Here is a 23,609-nt window from a genome sequence, read left to right on the forward strand (position 1 = left end):
CAGTTTAACGCTACGCGTGTTTGACTTAAAAGTGAAGTTTGACGGGACTTGCTTTCTAGTTCGTTGATCGCTGGCTAAAAACAACAGCGCCGCTTAAAATTAAAGTGAAAACCCAAATTCAGTTGGCGGCCGCAAGTGTTGGTCGCAGCTGCGGCGAGGGAGCCTTACCTTCTTCTTAGGGGACGTGGCTCAAGAGCCGGGTCTCTTTAGTCCCAAAGCAGTTCCGAATGACAATTCCGGCATGGCATCGAACTCGGTTGACAAAGCGGTCAGAGTTGCCGCGATAGAGGGACAATGTCATCGCTCGTAGAAAAAAAGCTCAAACCACTTTGGGCGCCCCAGGCGTCAGCGAGGGTTGCTACGCCGGTGGCAGTGAGATTTGTTTGCGTGGGGTGGGGGGTATTGTTGGGTCAGGTTAGCCATATTGAGTCCTGTGCTGTGGGTGGGTTCTTGTTGTAGTTGGGCTGTGTAGGATTTCTGTAACTCTATGAGATGCAAGGTAGCTTTCCTCTGAGGCGGAGTCGAGGGGCGGCGCTGAGAGGATTCAAGTCAATAGTTCCCTAAAAGATTCCCATTTGCGCATCTTAAAAGATGTGCAGATCCCTGGCACTAACTTCCTTTAAAAAAGACAAAAAACAGCCACACATTTATTTATTTTTTATATTTTTGTTTCAAAGCGTCTCGGGGAAAGGGACCCTTATTGTATGGGTTTTACCATTGGCGCCTATGTGCTTCCACCATTCCTACCCCGCATATGGAGGAGACCAAGGCTCGCGATCGGGTCCGGAAGTGGGAGGTTGCGCGGTGCGCCGCTCGGCCGCCTTGCAAGCACAGCTCCTCTTTGGGCGGCGCCGGCCTTCCTCGGGAGAGAAGCATCTCCGGCTCCGTTGCGCCGCCTCCCGCGTGCTCCCCTCCTGCCCGGTGCCATGTCCTCCTCCTGCAGGAGGAAAAGCAAGGGGCGGCCTCCCCGCCCGGACGCCGCTTCCCCGCTTGCCTTGGGGCAGGCGGCAAACGAGGCTCCCGGCAGGCTGAGCCTGGCTGCTGCCGAGTTCCTGAGCAAAGGTAAGGCTGGCAGCCCTGAGCTAAGCGACTCAGCTGGAACCGCTTTTCCTCAGAGGCGTCGGAGTCCCGCACGTGGAGCTTGTTTAAAGCAACTACGATTAGCCAAGCAAGCGTGGTTTGCTTGCATCCTCGATGCCCCTCCCTGCTCCTGTTCACAGCCACCCTGGGAAAGTGGGACTGGCCCACGATTCCTCGCTGAGCTCCATGCAAATGAATCCTGGGCGCCCACCCCGTCTAGGTTAAAGGCTTTCTCAGCTATGCCACACTTTCCCTCTGCCTTGCAGTTTTGTCCTCGATGCTCCTTTTCTTTAATGGGGATGCAGAACTTCCATCATTGAAGTTGAGTGAGTTGTAAATTCCTATGCCGCTCTATAGTTCCCAAAGAGGAACTTCAAAGAGCAACTCGAGTTTTGTGTTGCCTCCGACACAAGTTTATACGGTGATTGCAAACGTGTCGGTTTAACACGCAGGAGTCTTTCTTCATTGGTATCTTGAAAACACTCCCTTCCCCCTTTTGGTGTGTGTCAGATGTGTGTGCATGGAAAAATCCACATTCCTACTCGTTATGACCTGTAAAGTCTCAATTCTGTAAAGTGGTTCAGTGGAGACAAGTGAGGGAGAGGCAGGTTGCTTATTTATTTTCCCAAATTGATGTCCTTTCCTCCAAGAATCTCAAGGCTATACTGCATGTGTTCATACAAACACAGCCAAGGTCTATTTAAAACAAACATCTGTAGCTAAATCTGAACATGTATCCAGCACAGAAATATTTAGGATGTTGTCCTAGAGTTTTTCTGGTTGCTTGCTTTAGATATTGATTCTTTGCCTAAATAAACATTTTTGCACTTTCATCTCCTGTTATGGGTGATTGTGAGGGCCAATAGTGTAAACAGCTTTTGATACAAAATTAGACACAATGATTTCTGTGACAACGCAGTCTGTTACTCATAGTAATGTTTTTCTTTGGGGGTGGGGGTGGGGATAGATTTTACATGGCTAGAAATTGTTGCTTGAGCAAATGACAAATCACAGCACACGTTGTTTCTTCTTTAATTTTAGCAGATGACAAAGTCCCCAAAAGTTACAGAAGATCTCTTGTGCAGCTGGCCCTCAACAACATGAAACTGGCAAATATATGCATAGGCCGACCAGTGTTGCTCACCAGTAAAAATGGAAAACAAGAGGTGATGATTCTTTTCATGCTGAATTGTTGGAGTGCGGTGGTGATGGTGGAAAAATGATTATGCTAAATCAGTGGGAAGCAAATATGTGTTGAGCCCTTCCATGGGATTTCCTGGGAGAAGGCTTGGCTGATTTCTAAGCTTTATGTTGAGAAAGAAATTTCTGATATTGGGGTGTGATGCTTTTAAGCAAGTGATCAGTCCCTCAGAACTTATGAAGTTCTCTAGGTCTGGGCAACTTTTCGCCCTCCAGATGTTGTTGAACTTCATTTCCATGGGCTGAGCTAAGTGGGCTTCGAAGTCAGCTTGATTTTACTGTTTTAACTTTCGTAAACCACTTTGAGGGTTGTTGTTGTTGTTTATAATCAGTGTATAAATTCAAACAAACAAGCAAACCTCGCTGCAGCATTCTGTACCACTGCAGCTTCCAGAACAATTCCAAGGGAAACCCCACAAAGAGCAGATTACAGTAGTCCAGTCACTGCTGTTATTCATTTATTTCATATAATCTATACATTGCTACATTATTAAAAAAAACAAAACCTCAAAGCAGTTTACAAAAAGATAAGGCAATACAATAAAATAAACATGTTTGCAGCCCTACTTTCAAACCTACAGAAGCTAAAATACTAAAACATATTAAAATGACCTCAACTTTGTGGGTAGGCTAGTCTAAAGAATGTTTTCAGAAGGCACTGAAAAGGGTAAATTGAAGGCACCTGCTTGATCTCAATAGGCATGGAGTTCCAAAGTTGAGGTACTGCCACACTAAACGACCAGATTCTCACAAATAGGAGCCTATTGCAAATTGCCAGAGATTTCTCAATAGATCCTGCCCTCTCCTGTACTAGAGGCAATAAAGGCTATGCTATTATCTCCAGGATTATGATTTCCTGGAGCTTGTGGAAAGTGATGGTACAGGGAGGAGAAGGAAGGAAGGAAAGAGATGATGGAACTTGGTCTCTGAAGCAATTTCTTGGATGTGTTGTGGCCTTTCTGGTGAACTGCAATTTCCCATTGCATCCAGAATGGAATCACACGGCCCTTGCATCTCCTACCCACAAAAAAGGGAAGCAGCACAGTGCTGTTTTTGCATCTTCGCAGCTTCTGGTCCAAGAGAGCCCAAATGAAACCAGAGAGAGAGAGAGACCTGGAATATATACCAAATGCTTCTCGTCTTTTCCCATGTTGCCTTTCAACGGGTGAGACCACTGGTCCATGTAGCTAAGGATGGTCTCCAGGGTTTCAGATGGGACATTTCCAGTCCTATCTGGAGATACTGGGGATTGAACCTGGGACATTTTGCCCCTGTTTCTCCCTCCCCTGTGCTCACTGCCCCCCCTGCCCCCCTCCAAAACCTGAGGATGAGAGGAGCAGTTTAAGATTTGCTAATTGCTGGTTCTGTGTGTTATATTTTGGATAGGTTTGTACTGCATGGCCTGTTGCCGGCTTTCCTGGTGGAAAAATTGGTTTAAGTGGAATTACACAAAAAAATCTGAAAGTGGGACTTGGCGAAACAGTCATCGTCGAGCCTGTGACTGGTGCTGTTATGCAGGCAGAGGACGTACATTTGAAGCTGAGGTATGTTGAAAATATATGCATTTTCTCCAGTCTTCCAATGGCCGAGACACCCCGCCCCTCCCTATGGTTTCTCCGGCTTTTGAGAACCGCCTGGGGGGCGCATGCAGGGGGAAGGAGTGGGGGAACCCCATGACACTATGAATGTCTGCTAGTGGGACATGTGAGCTGGATCCAGCCCATTGTCTATTTTAAACTATGGTTGAATGTAGGGTTGTGAACTGTTCCAAGAGGTATTTCCCGAAGGTAGATTTGTAGAGTTGGGCATATTGATTTCATATACCTGACACGCATAGGGTGCAAGCTGACTTTGTTAATGGGCGACACAAGGGAGTTACAGGAGTTGGAATGCAGTATTTTGGTGTCACCACTGCAACCTTTTATCTCTCTCATGGTGGTACAGTGGTACCTCTGGATGTGAACAGGATCTGTTCCGGAGCCCCGTTTGCATCCTGAGTAGAACGTAACACACGACTGCGTGTCTGCGCATGCGTGGGTCATGGTTCGCCACTTCCGCGCATGCGCGTGACATCATTTTGAGCGTCTGCGCATGTGTGAACAGTGAAACCCAGAAGTAACGCGTTCCGTTACTTCCGGGTTGCCACGGAGTGTAACCTGAAGACGCTCAACCTGAAGCATATTTAACCCGAGGTATGACTGTACTGCATTTCTGACAGCACCAAATCCTATCACACAGTCAGAACGCAGGAAGTTGAACCCATCCTATATTATATGTTTGGAACCAGCATTTCCCATGTTATGCAAAAGAGAGATCAATATAACTACCTTTTTTTAATACTGTATAACGGAAACAGAAAATTTACTTAGGCTGCAGTCCTCTGCTCACTGACCTGGGAGCAAGTCACAGTAAAGTCAGTGAGACTTTCTTTTGAGTAGACATGTGTATGACTATATTGTTAGTTTCTTATGCTAGGCTACACATGGTTGTTCTTGAATAACACTTGCTTTATTCTATAATACCCTCACAATTATTAATATCATATATTATTACTATTATTATTAATTTATATCCCGCCCATCTGGCTGGGTTTTCCCAGCCACTCTGGGCGGCTTACAACATATGAAACACAACAAAACCTCAAACATTAAAAAACAAGATATCCTATACTATCCTTTCTATTCATCGGTTATTATTGATGTGGGTAATATAGTGCCATGTTGTAATTTTCCCACACGTTTCCAGGAGCGAAGATGCTTGCCTTAATGTGGACGAGTTGACTGCCAGTCTCCTAAGAAATCTAGGTATGGGTTTTAATCTATTGGTTCTTGGTGTATTATGCCCTTCTAATCACCTTTTCTTTCTTTCTTTCTCTCTCTTTGGAATGCTAAATGATACATTCTGTGCTAAAGTTTATAATTGTAAAAACTGACAGAAAATACTGCATTTCCTTTCTTCTCCCATATTGTCACCCAGCATGTGAAAAGTTCTGTAGGTAAGGATTGAGTCTTCAAATAGTCAATACACGACTCTAGTTTAATACATGACTCTAGTTTAATGGTAGTAGAAAGAATGGGAGAATTCAGAGGATTTGAAACTTCACACTTCAGCCACACCATTGCCTATATTTCAAATCCCTTTATTTTTATATTCCTCCACCTTCCTTTATTTTTCCATTTCCCAATTTTTTTAAAAAAAGCTTTTATTTACTGAGAATAAGAAAAATAGCAAGGGAATATACAATTAAAAAACAGTATTATCATCATTCCATCTGATAGCCACATGCATAACACTGTGAGAAGGCAAAACTAATATACAGAAATAAGTTACACATATTGCACCAAAGGTAAGACGTTGTGATTGATCTAGACTACCTATGGGAGGAACTCTGTCCACTATACATCCTTGGTTCAGGGGGGCAGCTTTTACCAATTTCCTCATGTGGCACCTGAAAAGCTGTTCTGGAAGGCCGGGAATCTTATAGAACAGAGTGGAAGGCAATGCTGGTGGGAAGGTGGAATTAGGGAAAATAAGGTTTTCCTCCAGCGGGAGTCTCTCCTGAATTTCTGTCGCACAACTGGAATGAAGCATTTATTTACACTGTACCTTTTAAACACGAACTGCTGGGAAAAAATGGTGATGTTTTTAAGATCTCCTGTTTTGTTTCTTATAGATGGAAAGGTGGTTTTACCAGGAAACCTCCTGCAAATCACTTTCTATGGCCGATTTTGCAACCTGATGGTTACAAAGGTGAAAGGAACAGACGGGGTTCTGCGGGAAATGGAGGACAGTCCCGTTTCGATGCTAGAACAGAAACTGTCACTTGATACCAGTGATTTTGACTTATCTGTGCAACTTGATAAACTGCTCATTGAAGATAGTCGAGAAGGAACATCTACCAGCACTCCATGCAAGCAGGTGGATCACAGTTTATCCGTTAATGCCTCCATAGATACCATGGTGTGTGAGGAAGAGATTTCTGGTTCAACAGAGATGCAGTTATTTGGTGACCATGTTGCAGCCTCCACTCCTGTACCTGGAACTACCAAGTTAAAAGGTGGCGAGGCCTGCATTCCCTCTGAAGGGTTACCGCAGGCTAGTCAGACAGGAGCATCCTTGAGCTCTGAGCCATTTTACTTCATATCTTCAAGGACTAGGATATGTTTCGTTGAATCTCGAACTAAAGAAACAGAAGAATGTAATCTGGAACCGAAGGTTACTTACAGTTCTATAGGTGGACTCGATCACCAGCTAAAAACCATAAGAGAAATGATTGAACTTCCCCTGAAGCAGCCTGGCCTGTTTAGAAGTTATGGTAGGATAGATGTGAATTAGATGTCTTGCTAACAACTTGTTATTAAATATTTGCATATCTTTCCCCTGCAAAGAGCAGCGTTCTTTCTGCCCTGATGATAGATCTTTCCTGCTGCCTATAACTGATTTTACTTGCTATTCTGTTATACCTTTTCTGGCATGTTAAGTAATGGAATAATCTGTTCAAGGTTTTGCAGAGTGGCTTAAGAATGTGGTGTGTGTGTGGATGGCAATGCATTTTGTTGTAATAATTAATGTGTTTTAACATCTTTATTTTGTAAAACCAGGATTACAGTTCACTTTCTATTACATTTTTATTGTGTTTCAGTGGGCTTTAGTAATTAACACTATCTTTAAACTATACTTAGTATCTTTAAAAAAAAATTAATCTGTGTTGTACAGTGTTGTAAGGTAACATTGATATGTAGGCTGTAAGTACTACGGTTGTGCCCAGCACTGGAAGTAAATAAAACTTACTTCTGAGTAGGCAGAGTTAGGACCGCACTGTCAATATCAGTAGAAGAATTAAATATGTGCCTAGCCCGTTGAAAATCCATGGGACTCCAGTATGAACTTTGGCTGGATTCTGTTGGAAGCTTGTAAGGTTTCAGAACATTTGCAATGCAATCCTGTGTCCCTGTTCTCTTGGAAGCCTGTCTCATTGAGTTCAACGGGTATCACTGTCAAGTAAGTGTGCATAGGATTGTATCTGTGTTGTAGCAATTTTATTCCTGTTTAAGTCTCACTGTGTGCCGTAGCACTTACTCCCTAGCAGCTGGGATAGCTCAGTTGGTAGAGCAGGAGACTCTTAATCTCAGGGTTATGGGTTTGAGCCCCACATTGGGCAAAATATTCCTGCCTTGCAGGGGGTTGGACTAGATGACCCTCATGGTCCCTTCCAACTCTACAAATTCTATGATTCTATGAACTGTCTTTTCGACTTCAGCTATAGCACCCTAACCTTGCTTTTAGAAGTACTGTGTTGCCAATACAGTGGATCCTCCGGATACAAATTAAGTTCGTTCCAGGGGTCCGACCGCAATCCGAAAAGTCTGTAGGCAGAGGCGCCGCTCCTGCGCATGCGAACGGTGCGATTGAGCGCTTCTGTGCATGTGGCGAAACTCAGAAGTATACACTTTCAGGTTTGCCACATTCATAACCCGAAAGTTATGTATCCAGAGCGGCATGTAACTAAAAGGGTCCACGGTACCAGAAAGAGTAAGATAGCAGATTTGATATCTTAAAGGGTTTTTAAAAGTTGAGGCAGACCTGCTTTTTAATGACATCGTTTTCAAAAGGCTCAAATGTACAGCTGTTGTTTAAAATTGTTCATAGAAATGTGCCGTTGATATACGTACTTGGAAATATTGCATGTGTGGGAGATCTCATTGCAAAAAGTTGCAAGATGCTAGTGTCTTCATATACAGTTAATGGTATTTTTCAGAATCATTTGTATTTGTCACTACAGGAGTAGTTGCATCATTATCATTATCACTATTCATTTTAAAATCTCTGCCAGTCCATGAAATGTGATCTCTTCCTCTTCTATCTGACTCGTTAAAGGAATCCCACCTCCTCGAGGGGTGCTTCTTTATGGTCCTCCAGGAACAGGGAAGACCCTGATAGCCAAAGCAATTGCAAATGAGGTTGGGGCTCACGTCTCCACCATTAACGGCCCAGAAATAATAAGCAAGTAAGTCTTCCTAATTTATTTATCCTTGCTTTGCTTTTTCCTGCCCTCCAGCTACAGTTGCTGTTTTGTACCTGCTTAAAACAAAACAAAGACCCACTTTAGAGCGGCAGTATTTTTTGGAAAATAAGTCACTTCTGCATCCGTCAAGAGAAGTGAAGGAATGATTGATGATCTGTTTATATGAAACCGTTTATACAGCGTTTAAGTATATGTGCCCATGGGGAGAACTGCGTGAATAAAATGCCCAAGTTTTTGTAAACAGACCAAAATAAGCTGCTAAATGGTTTTTGATTTTGTTGCAGGTTTTACGGTGAAAGTGAAGCCAAGTTGCGACAGATATTTGCCGAAGCCTCCTCACGGTATGCTTGTGCTCTTTTGGGGACTTTTTTTTTATTCTAAATGGTTCAGTTTGTTAGCTTCCAAGCCCAGGACATGAGATTCCTGGTTCGAGCCCCAGAGTCTCTGTTACAGCCTGTGAATTCTTAGAGGCTTGTGAAATTTTGTCTGGTGACCAGGGCCGGAGGTGAAAGCAGAACAAAGCTTGTGAATGTTACCTTTGTGCGCTAGGCGAATTTCTGCATACTCTCACACCCCACTCTCCAGGCAATGAAGAGGCATTATCAGAGTTCAAGAACACATTCCAGCCAGGCATAAACACTCAAGGAGGGTTCAAAGTAAGGCTGATTAGGGGCATGGCCTAAGGAGAGAGGAAATGTGACCAGAAGAAGGACCATATCCCAGGGGCCAGATAGAGAGTTGCAGAGGGCCACATTTGCCACACACGCTGGGCCTGACGTTCCCCACTATTGTTGCATAGGACCGTGTACTAGATGAGTTAAAAATACCTGAAGCCGCTGTTTTTATTGGAAAATCAATAAAAATGATTTAAAAATAAATAAATACCTGAAGCCTCTTTGTTCAGGTGTTAAGCAACGCCTCAGACTATTTTTAGACCAGAATTGAATTTGCAGGTATCTCTGTATTTATGAAGTTTACACAACAATCCTGTACGTATCTACTTGGAAGTCATCCCATGAAAAAAATGGGTATTGCATCTGCATAACTCTGTTTAATATTGTGGGTTATGAGGGCTGGTGTACCATAGTGGCTAGGAGACTGAGCTACAGTCCAAGAAATCACCCACTTGAATTTTGCTAGGAACTTAATTGGTAGCTTTAGTCAAGCCACTCTTTCTTGGCTTCAGTCCTACCACCTTCAGTCTAAGGATGATAATACTCAACTTCCAGGGCTGTTATAAGAATACGTGAAGTGCTTTGAACACTCAAATGTACTATAAAAATGGAATTTAGAGGTATACCGTCTCTGTACAGCCATCATGACTAATAGATGTTGATAAATCCTTCTGATAAAAGGGCTAAGAACTTCAAAGCTGAACAAAAGACTTTTCATCTAATTCATTTGGAACTTATTGGCTTGTTTTTATTACACATATGCTGATAAATAAAACTTGGCATTTTACAATCATTTATTAGTTTGGAAAAAAATATAGACTACTTAATCAAAAGTGTCAAAAGTACTTTAAATTAATTCATTTAATTAACTGAATTAAATTCTATTAGCTGTTGGTTCTTTTGCTTCAAATCATTTTGTCCCATGTGTGGTTTGACTCTATGCTAGAATTCTGGCCTATTATCAGGTAAGAGTTCTGCCCTGTATTTTGATTATTAGGTCTTCTCATTAGGTCATAAGAAAAGTCCGAGCCTTTGACATTTGAATAATCTTGTCTCAAATTATTTACCCGTTGCATTTTAGCTTGGATTGTTTAGAGGTGGGAGCTGAGAGTTGGTAGTTAAGAGTGCTGAGAGTTCTCCTCAAAGAGCTACAATTCTCAGAATTCCCTGGGAAGAGGGACTGATGGTTAAACCACTCTGGCAGTTGTGGCTCTGGGAAGCAAATTGGGGTTCTCCAAACAACACTTGGGACTCAAAATGAACTGCAGTTCCCATATTTCATTTGGGAGAAGCCACCTTTTGGGGGAAACTGTATACATGTTTTCCCTTTATACTTCAGGATATTTTGGGCTGTGCCATGAGATAAGCTTCGCTTCAGTTCTTTGCCCCATTTGTGGGGGGTCATGAAATGTTACGAAACATTTCATACGGCTAGAGGCGTGTCATGATTTGGTATTCTAACTAGCCGATGCAGAATTTCAATGACCATTTCAGTGCTTTAAAGGGAGTGAGTTGATGAGATCTATCTGGCTGTGTCTTCCTAATGTGCCTGTTTCAAGAGACGTGTTGCTTTCCATTATTTCCTTTTCAGCCGCCCATCCATTATATTTATTGATGAAATCGATGCGCTCTGCCCAAAAAGAGAAGGGGCACAGAATGAAGTTGAGAAAAGAATTGTGGCATCCTTATTGACACTGATGGATGGCATTGGATCAGTAAGTAAAGTACGATGGAGTTGCTGGCTCTGGGGTGGGCATGAAAAAATGGTTGTGTTCATACAACTTACCTTCCTGTGGAATTCTTTGGCGATGAGTTGGTAAATTTACATATTACAAAAATAAAGCCTCTTTTCACTGGGACTGGGCTCATAAATCTTATGTGTCCTCATCTGTAATTATTATAAGGTAATTGTATTCTGTAAATAGTGTGAAAAGCACTTCATATTTCCAGGATAGTATGCATAGAATTTCAGCCTTAGCCTGAAAGCTAAGTCTCATGGCTGAGTAGAGAGATAAACCTCAATCTCCAATCCCAAAGCACAGTGCTTTTGATTATACCGCATTGTTCCTGAATTACAGTGAACTTGTTTTGTGTTGGTCATTCAGGAAGGCAATGAAGGGCAACTCTTAGTACTTGGGGCCACTAATCGCCCCCACGCTCTGGATTCAGCCCTACGCAGACCTGGCCGCTTTGATAAGGAGATAGAAATTGGGGTTCCCAACGCTCAGGACCGACGGGACATTTTCAATAAGCTTCTGAACAAGGTTCCTCATTCACTGACGGCAACAGAGCTGGTTCAGTTGGCTGACAGCACCCATGGATATGTAGGAGCAGACCTAGCTGCAGTCTGCAAAGAAGCAGGTGAGCTATAAACACTTTTATATCAAATAATTAGCTGAATGAGTGTGTAGTTCTTGTCAGTGAAGACAAATTTTAATAAGCAAGGCTGAAGAAGGAACGGTTGTTCATTATTCAGTTTGTTGAGGTCATTTTGATTGTGTTTACTGTACAGTGGTACCTTGGGTTACAGACACTTCAGGTTATAGTCGCTTCAGGTTACAGACTCCGCTAACCCAGAAATAGTACTTCGGGTTAAGAACTTTGCTTCAGGATGAAAACAGAAATTGCGCGCCGGTGGCAGGGCGGCAGCAGGAGGCCCCATTAGCTAAAGTGGTACCTCAGGTTAAGAACAGTGTCAGGTTAAGAACGGACCTCTGGAACAAATTAAGTTCTTAACCTGAGGTACCACTGTACTGTAATAGTGAGTGAAAAATAATACTATACATTAAATATTACCTTTCCTTTTAAACTTTTAAACTTTGTTCAGTTGTGCATTTGCTCATGCTTCCTTAATATTGCAAAAAAGACATTTGTTGTCTGTTTTTTTTTGTGACATGCAAATGTATTTAAATTTAACTGATTGTTTAAACAGCAGATCATCTATCAAAAAACCAACAACAATTGACAACCTTCTTAACATTTGAATTCTGTTTACGGGACATTTAATTCACGTGACTTTTCTAAACATGGTGTTTTGTGTCCAACAGACTGCTAGTGTAAACCCTCTAATTAAGCAGACTGTGGTACAAATTAAAAAATAGGTGTGGATATATTTATTTTGGACAATACAGTACTATGCTGATTTGAAGAGTATGTAAGCTTATAGATTACTGAATCAGAAAATTAGGAGTAAGTCGCATTGAGCTCAGTGGAACTGACTTCAGATTGAATGTGCATAAGATTCCACTGCTTATTTTGTGTAAAGTTAACAGTATTTTATTACAAATGGCAATAACTTCAATAATTTCAGTGGCATATTTGCAAAGCTTTGGTACTAAAAAGTGAGCCCTTCTCTTGTGAGCTTTCTTCATCAATTGTTATACTAGGGTGACATCTAGTGGTGGAATAATGGTTTCAACCAATCTAAACACATCCACTAGCTGAAAGAAATTGCTTACAACTCTATGAACAGAATATTTAGATTTAAGAGTCTAAAATAATAAAGAACCTGAAATAATTGTATGTATAGCTTGCTTCACTGTTTTGTAAACCTAGACTATTAGTGTATTCTGTTATAAAATACGAAGTCGTCTGCCATTTTTTTAAAAAAATACAGATGGTAAAGTTTCTTAATAGAGCTTGTTGTAGAATGTTTTCTTCAAGAAGGTGTTCTTCCTTCAAAAGCCAGTTTAGCCATTGGATAGATTTGTCCAGATTTGCTTTATAAAATAGAATTTATGGAGCAAAGCATCATTGTCTGCATAACTAGGCAGTGATATATCTCACTATAATGTTTAAAAACAAACGAACATTTTTTTCCTTTAAATAAAATGAGCTTCCTTCTATACAAAATCCTTCTCACCATTTGTACCCATAAGATTGATAAGAGCTGTTATATATACTACTGCAGTGGTTTTGTATCCAGGTATAATTTTTGTTGATGCTCCCTTACTTGGCCTTTCGGGACAGGAATATCTCACTTTCACTTAATTGCATTTTTTCTGATTTCGTACAGAAATTTCTGATTTTTCCCTCTTGAATTCCTTTAAAAGGCAAGACTACAGTAAACCATACTCAAATAAAATCTTTTACTGAAAGATAACTTGTGCATTGCAAGGTAACATACTGTCAAAGAAGACATTTCACGTTCCTCTGCCTCTTCTACCTTATGCCATTGCCCTCTGGGAAACTCAGTGTTCTGGGTCCTTTACGGGAAGCATGTCTCACCATAAATAGAGTATTGTCTTCTCCAAAGCATTTTTCTGAGCTCTGAACGCCTTGAGTACAATCTTTTGTTGAAAGGCAAGTATTCCAAAAGATTGAGATGATACCCTTACCTAAAAAGAATGCTGCTTCCTTTCTTAAGCTTGGGTCTTCTTCTTTTTAAATGATGTGTATTCCACAACACTTTTTAATGGGGGGGGGGAGAGACAGTATTAACTTACAGTACTATGCATTGTGGGAAAATATTCTTGGAATTAATTGTTTCCTAGCTTTCCACTGTTTCCTGTTTTGGCTTGTTCTGAAAAGTTACTGGGTTGGAATATTTTCAGAATGCTCTGATTTCTCCTGTCTAAACAGTTGCTACCACTATGTGGTAATATGTCTCTGCTCTCCTTAGGAAGCGGTACCCAACACGGTGCCCTCTAGATGTTCTTAGGCTACAACTCCCTTCATCCCTGACCACTGGCCATTCTGGTAGAAGCTGACGAGAGTTTTATTTCTCTAAATGTTTATCATGCTACAAAGGGAGACCTCCGCTGTATTTCAAAAACAGCATAACAAATGGCATGTTAGCTGGGCAATGAGGATATAAGTGGAATAAACAGTGTTGAATGTTTTAAAGTGCCTAGCAACATAGGCTTCCAAATATAGCAATTCCTTATAAATTTATCCTTCTAAGGCTGCCTGTAAGTTTCAGGCAGGATTGATTATGAATGTAAATTTATTTTTCAGGATCTGAGAAGGGTCATCTTGTTTACAGTGAATGGGAATGCTGGCTTGAAAAATGCTAGCGCTTATCTTAAAAGATATTGTTGGCTACACTGTGCAGACTTCTTAAAAAGTTACAGACTCAAATACTGAAAGGAATTGCGCATGATTTAAACACTGAGGTTGCAGCTGGGTATGGAAGATGCTCCATCACAATGACGTGCTGAGAATTGTTTTTGTTCCGTGGTACATCTGCAAAGTTCGGGTTGGTTTTTCCCTTTGACTGCCCTCTCCAGGGACTTCCCTTTGTATGCTAGTCCATGTCTGCACATGTTCCATGTGTGCACATTTGTGGATGTTTGTTCCCCTTACAGAACTTCTGAACTGTCCTTCCTTTAACCTCCCCAGAGTTCAAAAATCAGTTGAGAGCTGGACAAAATCAAGTGGCAGGGGGACAAGTTGTGCTATCTGCTGCTAAACAATATATGTTACCTTAATAACAACTACTACTACTACTACTACAGTGGTACCTCAGGTTAAGTATTTAATTCGTTCCGGAGGTCCGTACTTAACCTGAAACTGTTTTTAACCTGAAGCACCTCTTTAGCTAATGGGGCCTCCTGCTGCTGCCGTGCCACCGGAGCATGATTTCTGTTCTTATCCTGAAGCAAAGTTCTTAACCTGAAGCACTATTTCTGGGTTAGCGGATTGTGTAACCTGAAGCGTATGTAACCCGAGGTACTACTGTACTACTACTACTACTACTACTACTACCACCACTAACTAAAGAAAACGGAAATCAAGGGCTGGATCTACACTGACCTGTTTAGCATTAATTGAACATAGTACATATTGAACGATAGTGCGTATGTCGTTCTGAAACGTCACAGGGCATGCTTGTAAATTAAAGCGTTTTTATCCTGTTTTATCCCCATCAAAATGCTGTTTCCCTGCTGCTGGTTGCTCTGCAGCGCCCTCTGGTGTCACATTTTAATGATGAACATTAAAACTAGGGTGTCATGTGTCCATATATGTTATCAAAACCATTCCTTATCTTCCCTTAATATTAAAAACCATGAATGTAGATCCACCCAAGTTTAAAATCCTAGGCAGTCTCATCGAGCTTTGTAGGTCTTAACTTCTAAGTAAACAAGCACAAAACAAGTTTTAGACCCCTGAAAGTAAGTATTGCTAGAAATTGCCAAGTTGTTTCTAGGCAATTACTTGGGATGGGCTTAAAAGATGCTTTTTTTGTCCTTCATGATGTTTTATAAATCTTCATCCTGGCTGCAAGGAACATGAGTGCTTGTATAACTTGCAAATAAAACCACAAGCATAGAAATGACTTCTACAAATTATTGGTAGCTTGTTCACAATCTGGCAAAGACCTGTTAAATCTTGAAATTGAAGTGAACAATCGACTTTTCTCTCTCTCCTAGGAGGTAACATCCTGATACAGCACTGCCTGTGTGTCCACATGCAAGGCATAATGGCTTTTGTTGACCAAAGCTGTAACATATGCTTGTGGGTTATTTTTAAGAACATCGGTTTGGAGTAATTGCTTTTATGTAGAAGTAGTTACATCTGGATGTTGATGCTTGAGGGAACATGTGTAAAACAAGATGGAACATGCTGATCTTCTACTTCCATCCAGAAACAATCCCCCCAGCCCTTTCTAAAATGGACACTGTGATGGAACTAAGAGAAGTCAGACTTGGGCTGCAATGCTAAATATACTTGCTCGTCAATATAAGCTCCACAGTGGAACTCTTGTCTTCCCGTTTCATTCATTTGTTCCACATATGTTTTCAAATGTTGTATTAATTAGACTCACACACATCTAATTATATATTTTGAGTCATGTTTGCTTGAATCTTGGCTGATAACTTCTTTTTCCTCTTCATATCTGCCCCTGTCAGTTAGCTTTGTACAGTTCTTCTGAAACTCCTGGTGGCCAGCTGGTTGTCTGGCATTTCAGAAGTGCTGCAGAAGGGGACTTTTGACAGTTATCAGTTACCTGATGTTGTTATGATGTCAGGTGATTGACAGGTTGTCAAAATCGGCCTGTGGGGAAAGCTGGCCTTTTATAAGAATACTTTCCATCATAATTACAAACCCACTGAATGAGAAAATTGCACTTTTATATATTCTCTAAGTCTAAATCTATATTTTATTTAGGTTAACTTTTAGAACTAGTGTTCTGTTAATGAATTGGTTCTTCTCAGTACAATTATTTCCAGCTGTGAATAGTTTTAGGTTTGAGAATAATAATTCTCCTGACACTCTGCCTTGGCAAATAAAACAAGTGTGTACAGTCATCGTTGTGGAAAAGAATTCCTGTGTAATAAAACTCTTGGAATTGAAATCAATCTGCTTTCCCCTTCTATGCCTTGCCATAACATCTGTTTAGGCCAACAGGCATGTTTCAGCAAATTCTAGGTTGTTCATGAAGGACTGTAAATTACATGTGCCTCCATGTAGCAGTTTAGCCAAGTGAACTTGCAGTGTATAGGTTGCAAAGGACCTGAGGGTTATACTTGTATGAACAGGATAAATCTTGTATTGCTTTCACAGCTAATTCGTAACATTACACACATCCCTTCCCCGTGTTTAAAATGTCTGAGTAAAGCGCACATTCTCAACAGGCTTTTACTTAATAAACTTGGCATATAGACAAGGAATACTTAGGTTTCATGTCTTTAAAGAGATCATACATAAAATGAACCACACTGCCTAACATTCATCTTCCTATCCTCTGCCCCAGTATAGGGCAGTATTTGCTTATAGCTCTAATCCCCGTTGCCTGAAGTGCCTTCACTGAGAAAGTAGGAAATGAACCTGGAACCCAGGAGGTGGCACATGACATTTTCTCATTCAGTGGGTTTGTAATTTTGACATTCCTAGAACAAGTCAATATAGCCAACATTTCCAAATTCATTTTTATACACACAATTCTCTAGGAACAACTCTAATTTTGTGTGCCTCCTCCATGAGAGGTCTGGAGAATGGCACCATGGCCTTTTCTGCAGTGGCTCCCCATTTGTGGAATGCACTCCCCAGGGAGCCTTGCCTGGCTGCTTTGATACATATCTTTAGGTGCCAGGTGAAAATGTTTCTCTTCAACCAGGTATTGGGCTGATTGACATTCTAAATGTGTTTTTGGGAGGGGGGGTTATTGTTCTGGTTTTGGTTTGGTTTTACGTATTTTACATTTTGCATTCTCTCTCTTTTCCGCTGTGAACTGCCCTGAGATCTTCAGATATGCAAATTTAATTTCTTTGTAATAATAATAATAATTTCATATTGTTTAGGGAAAAGAAATTTGACAACCCTTCCCTTGTTTGTGTGGTTTAAAATGCTGTTGTTATGTCTGGGAACTGCCATTGGCTCAGAAGCGAGGAATAGAAGGGGAGTTGTGTTACAGGGAGCCTCCGAAAATCTTGCGAAGCGGTTCCTCTTACGGGGATTAGGAAAGCCCCACCTCTAGTGGGGAAGAGGTGCAAGGACCAGAGAATACTTGTGGGAGCCTTAACACCGCTCCTGGGCAAGGTGGACAGAAGGGAAACACGCCCTTCCCATCGCCCATCCTACGCAGTAGCCTAAGGCGCAAAAAGGGGAGGAGAAGGTTGGGGGTAATGAAACTCTTCTGTTGGGGGAGGTCCAAAAAAAGACCACTCCCGGATTCTGCTAGCGATTGAGCCAGACATGAGCCTTGGGGCTCTTCACTGTAAATAGTTTGCACCAAATTAAAAACCTGTAAAACACAGGTTTGGAGTCCTGCCTGGTTACTCTTGAGCAACCGCAACAGCCATCTGACATGTTGCATGCCATTTTGAATCCAGATATTTGAATTCATCATCAATCTTTATTACGGTCCAGAGACCCAACAAAACATTACAAATTAATACAGAGTTCATACCGTCTACCTCCAGGTTAATCAAGCACTTTGTTTAGAATATAGGGCTCGTTTATTCTTGCAACTACTGATAAAAACTTTGCCACTGCCAATGTTCTAGCTTTTGTACGGTCTTCCAGTAGGAACCTGACATAGTGAGCCTCTGACTTTCTCGGGAAAGGCACCAGCAAGGGTAGTATCAGTTCAGCCCTGGCCTGCTCATACTTCGCACAATGTAACAAAATATGATCTATGAAATCAATGTCTTGAGCACACGAGCAAAGTCTGTCCTGGTAGGGAACTCCTCTCAACCTACCATCTAGCACTGCAGAGGGGAAGACATTCAGTCTGGCTTTGGTGAAAAGCCTTCGATAATTAGGTACTGTTAGGTTTTTGATGTAAGATGTTAACTCAAAGACATACCCATATTGAACTCCTGCTGCCAGCGGACTACAGACTGCGTGTGACCGAGATCGCAAGTCACTGTGTGCATTGTCCCATAATCTTTGCTTTAAAACCTTTTGGGTGCCTTCATAGCCCAGGTAATACAGTTGGGGGGGGTGGGAGACAGACCAATAGAGGTGGCTTTTTTAATTTGAATTAATAGAATGTTAGAGCAGAAAATGCCAGGCTAGAAAATCCTGCAGTTTTCTGTCTTCTGTTAAATCTGAATTACAGATTTGCAATTTCGAAGGTTCATCTGATGTTGATAAAAGGTTAGGTGCCTGAAAATTGTTTTATTTATGTTAATATTCAGGAGACATTCCTCATTTCCAAATTCCTGAATCTTGTGCTTCTCACTTGGTGGCCCATGCATGTTCCAGTCCAGGAAGGAATATCTGCCTGACAAAGTAGACTTTCCTTTTTCTTATTCTGTAGGTGGTGAATGCCGTGATGTGGTTTTTGCTGTTGTGTTCAGGTCTTGGTTGTGGGCTTCCTATAGTTCCTAGTCAGCCGCCATAAGAATAGGAGGCCGGACTGGATGGGCCTTTGATCTGATCCAGGAAGATTCTTCATGAGTTTAGAATGTATAACTTATAAGGGATTCTGATATGACAGTCTGAAACACCACATTTTATTCCCCCACAATTTTAGTCAAATTGTGGGATCGTTGTTTAAAAAGGGGGGATGGTTAGAAAAGATGGTTGTTGTTCTTGATTACCATATTGGCCTGAATATAAGCCTCACTCCCCCCCCCCCCAAAGGCCAACCGTGGAAAGTCAAAGTGCGGCTTAAACTCGCGACCTTACAAAAATCAGCTTTTACGATCTTGCTGCTGAAACAGACATACGGTAAAACGGAACGGGTGTGAGTGCCTGCGGAATTTTAAGGGAGTGACTTATATTCAGGTGCGGCTTACATTTGGCCAATACGGTAATTAATTAATAGGCTCCTTACTTGTATCCTGTAAGTGGTTTATAAGTAAAAAACAGATGATAAAGAATATAGTCACACATAATTAAAATACACAATAGACAATTTCATCAAAACATAAAAAACTAAGCATTCACCCACAACTAAATAATCTACAATAAACAATCTCATCAAAACAACATAACAGTTAATTAAAACAGGAGATCAGGGGAATGTCCAGATAAGTGTATTCCCAAGAGCTAGTTGGGGTGCCAATACTGACGGGGGGTGTCTCATATTTTAGCAGGCAAAACATTTCCAATATGGGGTGCCTCTGGCCCTGTTTTAATTTGGGTGCTGTCTTAGGAGCAGTGATGGCACAAGGTTCTCTTATGCTACATCCTTAAAGCCTTCCACTGTTGCTAGGTAGCAATTATTTTAGGTCATTTGTCTATTTCTGATATTTAGACTGGGAGTGTTTCTTATGTAACCAAAATGGCTCCACCATGCACAAGAGGGAGGTGTCAATAACTTGATAGTTTGCAGAAATTGTGTGTGTGTTTTGTGTGTGTGTGTAGGAAAGGGGGCAGAGAACCCCACCAAACAACCAGTGAGAGCTGAGAGTGTTTGGTAGCTATGGAATGTTGACTGTGGAATGGAGTGTCATGGAGGACAAGAAGAATATTTCACACTGCAACATTTTGTTGCAGGTCACACAAGTAGAAGCATGTAGGTAAATGCAGCAACTGGCAGTGATTTGCTTTTACAAAGGTTACATGAACCACATGAAAAAAACCTTAAAGCAAATACTGTAGATTTTTGTTTTGTTTTGTTTAGGTAGTCTCTTGTTTCAGAATGATTACTTGTTTTGAATAAGAGTTGCAAGGGAGGTCAAATAATTAGTTGGTGGTAAGAGAACATGATTGTTCACTAAGCCACTGGAAATAGGTGCCATCTGATACATAAGTATGTTCTCAAAGCCAACTTACAATAGAAGGCAAAGGATGCATCTGATCCAAAACGTGCTTCAACAAACCCTATCTGAAAAACCTCGTTTGTGTTGGCCAGATGTTCACTATTTTCTGGGCTGCAGTTTAAACAAAATGTGCGTTTTGAGTTCATTACTCAGGGCTTGTGCAATCTTACAAATTAGAAGCCCTAATCTGGATGTATTTTTTTCTTTTTTAACGTGCCTTTAAAGAAAGGGCTATATATTTATCTTCCTGGCAAGGTACTGACTTTATCCTTTCCCGGCCATAATGCAACCAATTTTTAAGGTCAAGGATCAGCGGGGAGGGCAGGAACAAATGATGCTAACAAGAGGAAACAGGAAGAACTGAGGTCTTGCTTTCAATCTGTCTTTCATTATTCCTTTATTGTAAAATATTCTTTCAATTAAAGGCTGACCTGTAGCACAGCGTGCACACACCCATATCTTAATCATTAGAAGGCTTAATGGATTCAAGCTTTATTTTGGACAGTTCTGACGTTGCTTATCTTTTTTCTGTTTTAAGACTGCAATTCTTTATTGCTGATTTGTAAAACTATGACAACAGGGGAAGGCAGTGTTCTTGCTTGACCCTTGCAGTGACGGTGCTTAATAGGAACTGTGTTTTTCCTGGATATTTTTAATGGAGTAGCTACAGATAAAAAACAGGAACTCCTTTTTAAAGATACGTCATGTAATGGGAAATGGGACAAGTTGTTAAATGCTGCTTTTCTGCATATGATATTTTATTGAAAGGTTTTGGGTTGGAAATAAGGAGGGTATACTTGATGAAGACCGAAAGAGGTCATTATTTTTTATCAGTGAATCAAACTACAAGTAAATATTTTGCTGCTTTAAACAAACGGATTAACTTTTAAATTCTCTTACAATGTGGGACATTGTCTCTAGCAAAGATCTTGGATATGCACGGGCTAACCTTCTCAGTGAAATAACTGGTTTATTCTTTTAATTGGAAGCGTTGGTGTTCTTGAACCTAGGAACAGCAATCATTCATTCTATACCACATTACAGTATACTTAATTTGAAGATAATATATTGCTTTATATGAAGAAAATGCATGACAACACTAGATGCTAAAGGTCATTGGTGTATTTTGCCGTTAGCAATTCATATGGCATATTGTTGAATGTTCCATATTGAGAGCGACATTTAATAATGTCTGTTTGGCTTCTCTTCTTCCCTCCAGCCCCTTCCAGACATAAGAGACTTGATTATGATTACTTGCTAGTTTGATAGACTCTGCATGTGAGCAGAGATTATTATTTCACATTTTCAGGACCAAAGCATGCATTGCAAATATGTTCTGATATGCCCTACTTCAAATGAAGCAATCATTTTTTGTCTATTGCTTGGTGAACTTTGTTCTTTTAATTAGAGCAGTAAATGTTTTGGATAATAAAAAAGTTATATTGATTATCAAGGGCAGGAAAATCACATGCAACTGGAAGCAAGTGTTCTCCACATTTTATAGGTTTGTGTTTCTTTAGCTTTTTTTGCAATGCCTGTGTAGGTGTAATCAACACATGAATTCAGACACTTAACGTTTTGTGGTGTGGCTCCATAAGAGGTATGGAGCTAATCTTTTCTGAGAATCATACTTGGTCCATCTTACATGGAAATTCTTCCGTTGCCCATAGATGTGCAATGAATAATTGAAGTTTGTGTTGTTGTTTTTTAAAAAGAGGTGACAGTGGCACTTTGCAGCTGGGTAAAGGCACAATTTTCTAAATAAATGCTATGCAAATCCTATTACGATGAAAACAGCAAGGTTTAAATTTGCCGCCCTACCAAGTCAAATATTACCAGCTGCCACTGAGGAAAAGCAAATGAGTTTGATCTTTTTTTCACATGGGGAAGGCAACATTATATTAGAGCTCAGGTTGGCCCTCATATATTCTCGCTCTCCCTTTACTATGTAAGCTTGTGAGCAAAGGCTGATGTGAGGCTGTGTGTGTGTGTGTGTGTGTGTTACAGGGCCTAGCTTACATGATCTTTAAGAAATTCTGCCAGTATTCATCTGTATTCATCTCCTTAATGTTTTCGTCCCACAGAGGAACAATTATTTTATATGGATGTAATCTTACATTATTGAGATACAGTGGTGCCCCGCAAGACGAATGCCTCGCAAGACGGAAAACCCGCTAGACGAAAGGGTTTTCCGTTTTGGAGGTGCTTCGCAAAACGAATCTCCTATGGGCTTGCTTCGCAAGACGACAATGCCTTGCGAGTTCCTGCGGGGCTTTCCCCCCCCCCTTCTAAGCCGCTAAGCCGCTTATCAGCTGATCCGATCAGCAGATAAGCCGCTAATAGCGCTAATCCGCTAATTCGTCAATGGGCTTGCTTCGCAAGACGAAAAAACCGCTAGACGAAGAGAATCACAGAACGGATTCTTTTCGTCTTGCGAGGCACCACTGTATAGTAAACTTGTCATATTCTTTCCCTGCTTGATTACTTCAAGTGAGGATTCAAATGAATTCTCCTTATCCCTGGGTGTATCTATTTTATGTCATACGTGGCACGCCATATATTTGTGGGGAGCGATAATCTGATGCCGTGTTTTCGTATTCTGTGCCAAGTGCAGGCTTGTATGCTTTACGGAGAGTACTTGGGGAGAAAGCAAACCTCTTGGATGAGGATGTCTCTGGATCAGTGATAGTTACTCGCAGCGACTTCCTGCAGGCAATGAACGACGTCAGGCCCAGTGCCATGAGGGAAGTGGCAGTTGATGTGCCAAAAGTAAGTTTTGCCCAGTACAATATTCTGAAATAATTATTCAAACATAGGAAAGCCACATACTTGATAGCAGTCACCGTCTGGTGACAATTGTAGCTCAAGGGAGACATCCGATGCCCTTTATATGCGTTGTGGGAGGGGGGTGTTATTGGTTTGTTGTTGTTCTTGAGTTTATGATGTGTTTTGTGGTTTTTAATACTGCAATTTTGCGTTGTGAACCATCCTGATCTACTGATGAAGGGCAGAGATTTATTGCTGCTGCTGCAATGCCATTTTAACTCAGGAATCTTCTGCCCTGGGTGGTTGTTAATTTTGGGGTTGGCTCCAGGTTCGATGGGGCTCCTCACAGATGCTGATATTCGTTTTCCATGACAGGCTGACATAGCGATGGCAGCAGTGCTCTGGTAAGTAGAATATTGTGGGAAACTGAAAATGGCAGTGACTCCCAGATTCACATTTCTGGTGCTGATTGGAGCCCTCGGGACGTTTGTTTGTTTGTTTGTTTTGTTTCTAAAGGCAGGCACTAGTGGTAGACCCTGCTGGGCCTGCAGCAGCTGCCTGAGTGTGCTGACACTAAAGGTAAAGGGACCCCTGACCATTAGGTCCAGTCGTGACCGACTCTGGGGTTGCAGCGCTCATCTCGCTTTATTGGTCGAGGGAGCCGGCGTACAGCTTCCGGGTCATGTGGCCAGCATGACTAAGCCACTT

The 23,609-nt window shown here is 41.3% G+C and overlaps 1 protein-coding gene across 2 annotated transcripts in view; it reads left to right on the forward strand.

Moving 5' to 3' along the window:
* Positions 1-520: 520 nt before the first annotated feature.
* AFG2A (AFG2 AAA ATPase homolog A) overlaps positions 521-23,609 on the forward strand; it is a 149,569-nt gene continuing 126,480 nt past the window's right edge. Inside the window, exons 1-10 of one of the 2 annotated variants that reach the window (XM_083460333.1) lie at positions 521-1,062; positions 2,122-2,246; positions 3,667-3,824; positions 5,026-5,084; positions 5,954-6,595; positions 8,158-8,287; positions 8,590-8,646; positions 10,571-10,694; positions 11,085-11,340; positions 22,750-22,904. In XM_083460333.1, coding sequence (XP_083316459.1) covers positions 705-1,062; positions 2,122-2,246; positions 3,667-3,824; positions 5,026-5,084; positions 5,954-6,595; positions 8,158-8,287; positions 8,590-8,646; positions 10,571-10,694; positions 11,085-11,340; positions 22,750-22,904 — 2,064 coding nt within the window. In that variant the 5' untranslated portion in view covers positions 521-704. The remainder of the gene's footprint in view (positions 1,063-2,121; positions 2,247-3,666; positions 3,825-5,025; positions 5,085-5,953; positions 6,596-8,157; positions 8,288-8,589; positions 8,647-10,570; positions 10,695-11,084; positions 11,341-22,749; positions 22,905-23,609) is intronic. The other variant, XM_083460334.1, reaches the window with a different exon arrangement.

This window comes from Podarcis liolepis (assembly GCF_965112155.1).
Source record: "Podarcis liolepis genome assembly, chromosome: 9".
In the NCBI taxonomy this organism is placed as follows: domain Eukaryota; kingdom Metazoa; phylum Chordata; class Lepidosauria; order Squamata; family Lacertidae; genus Podarcis; species Podarcis liolepis.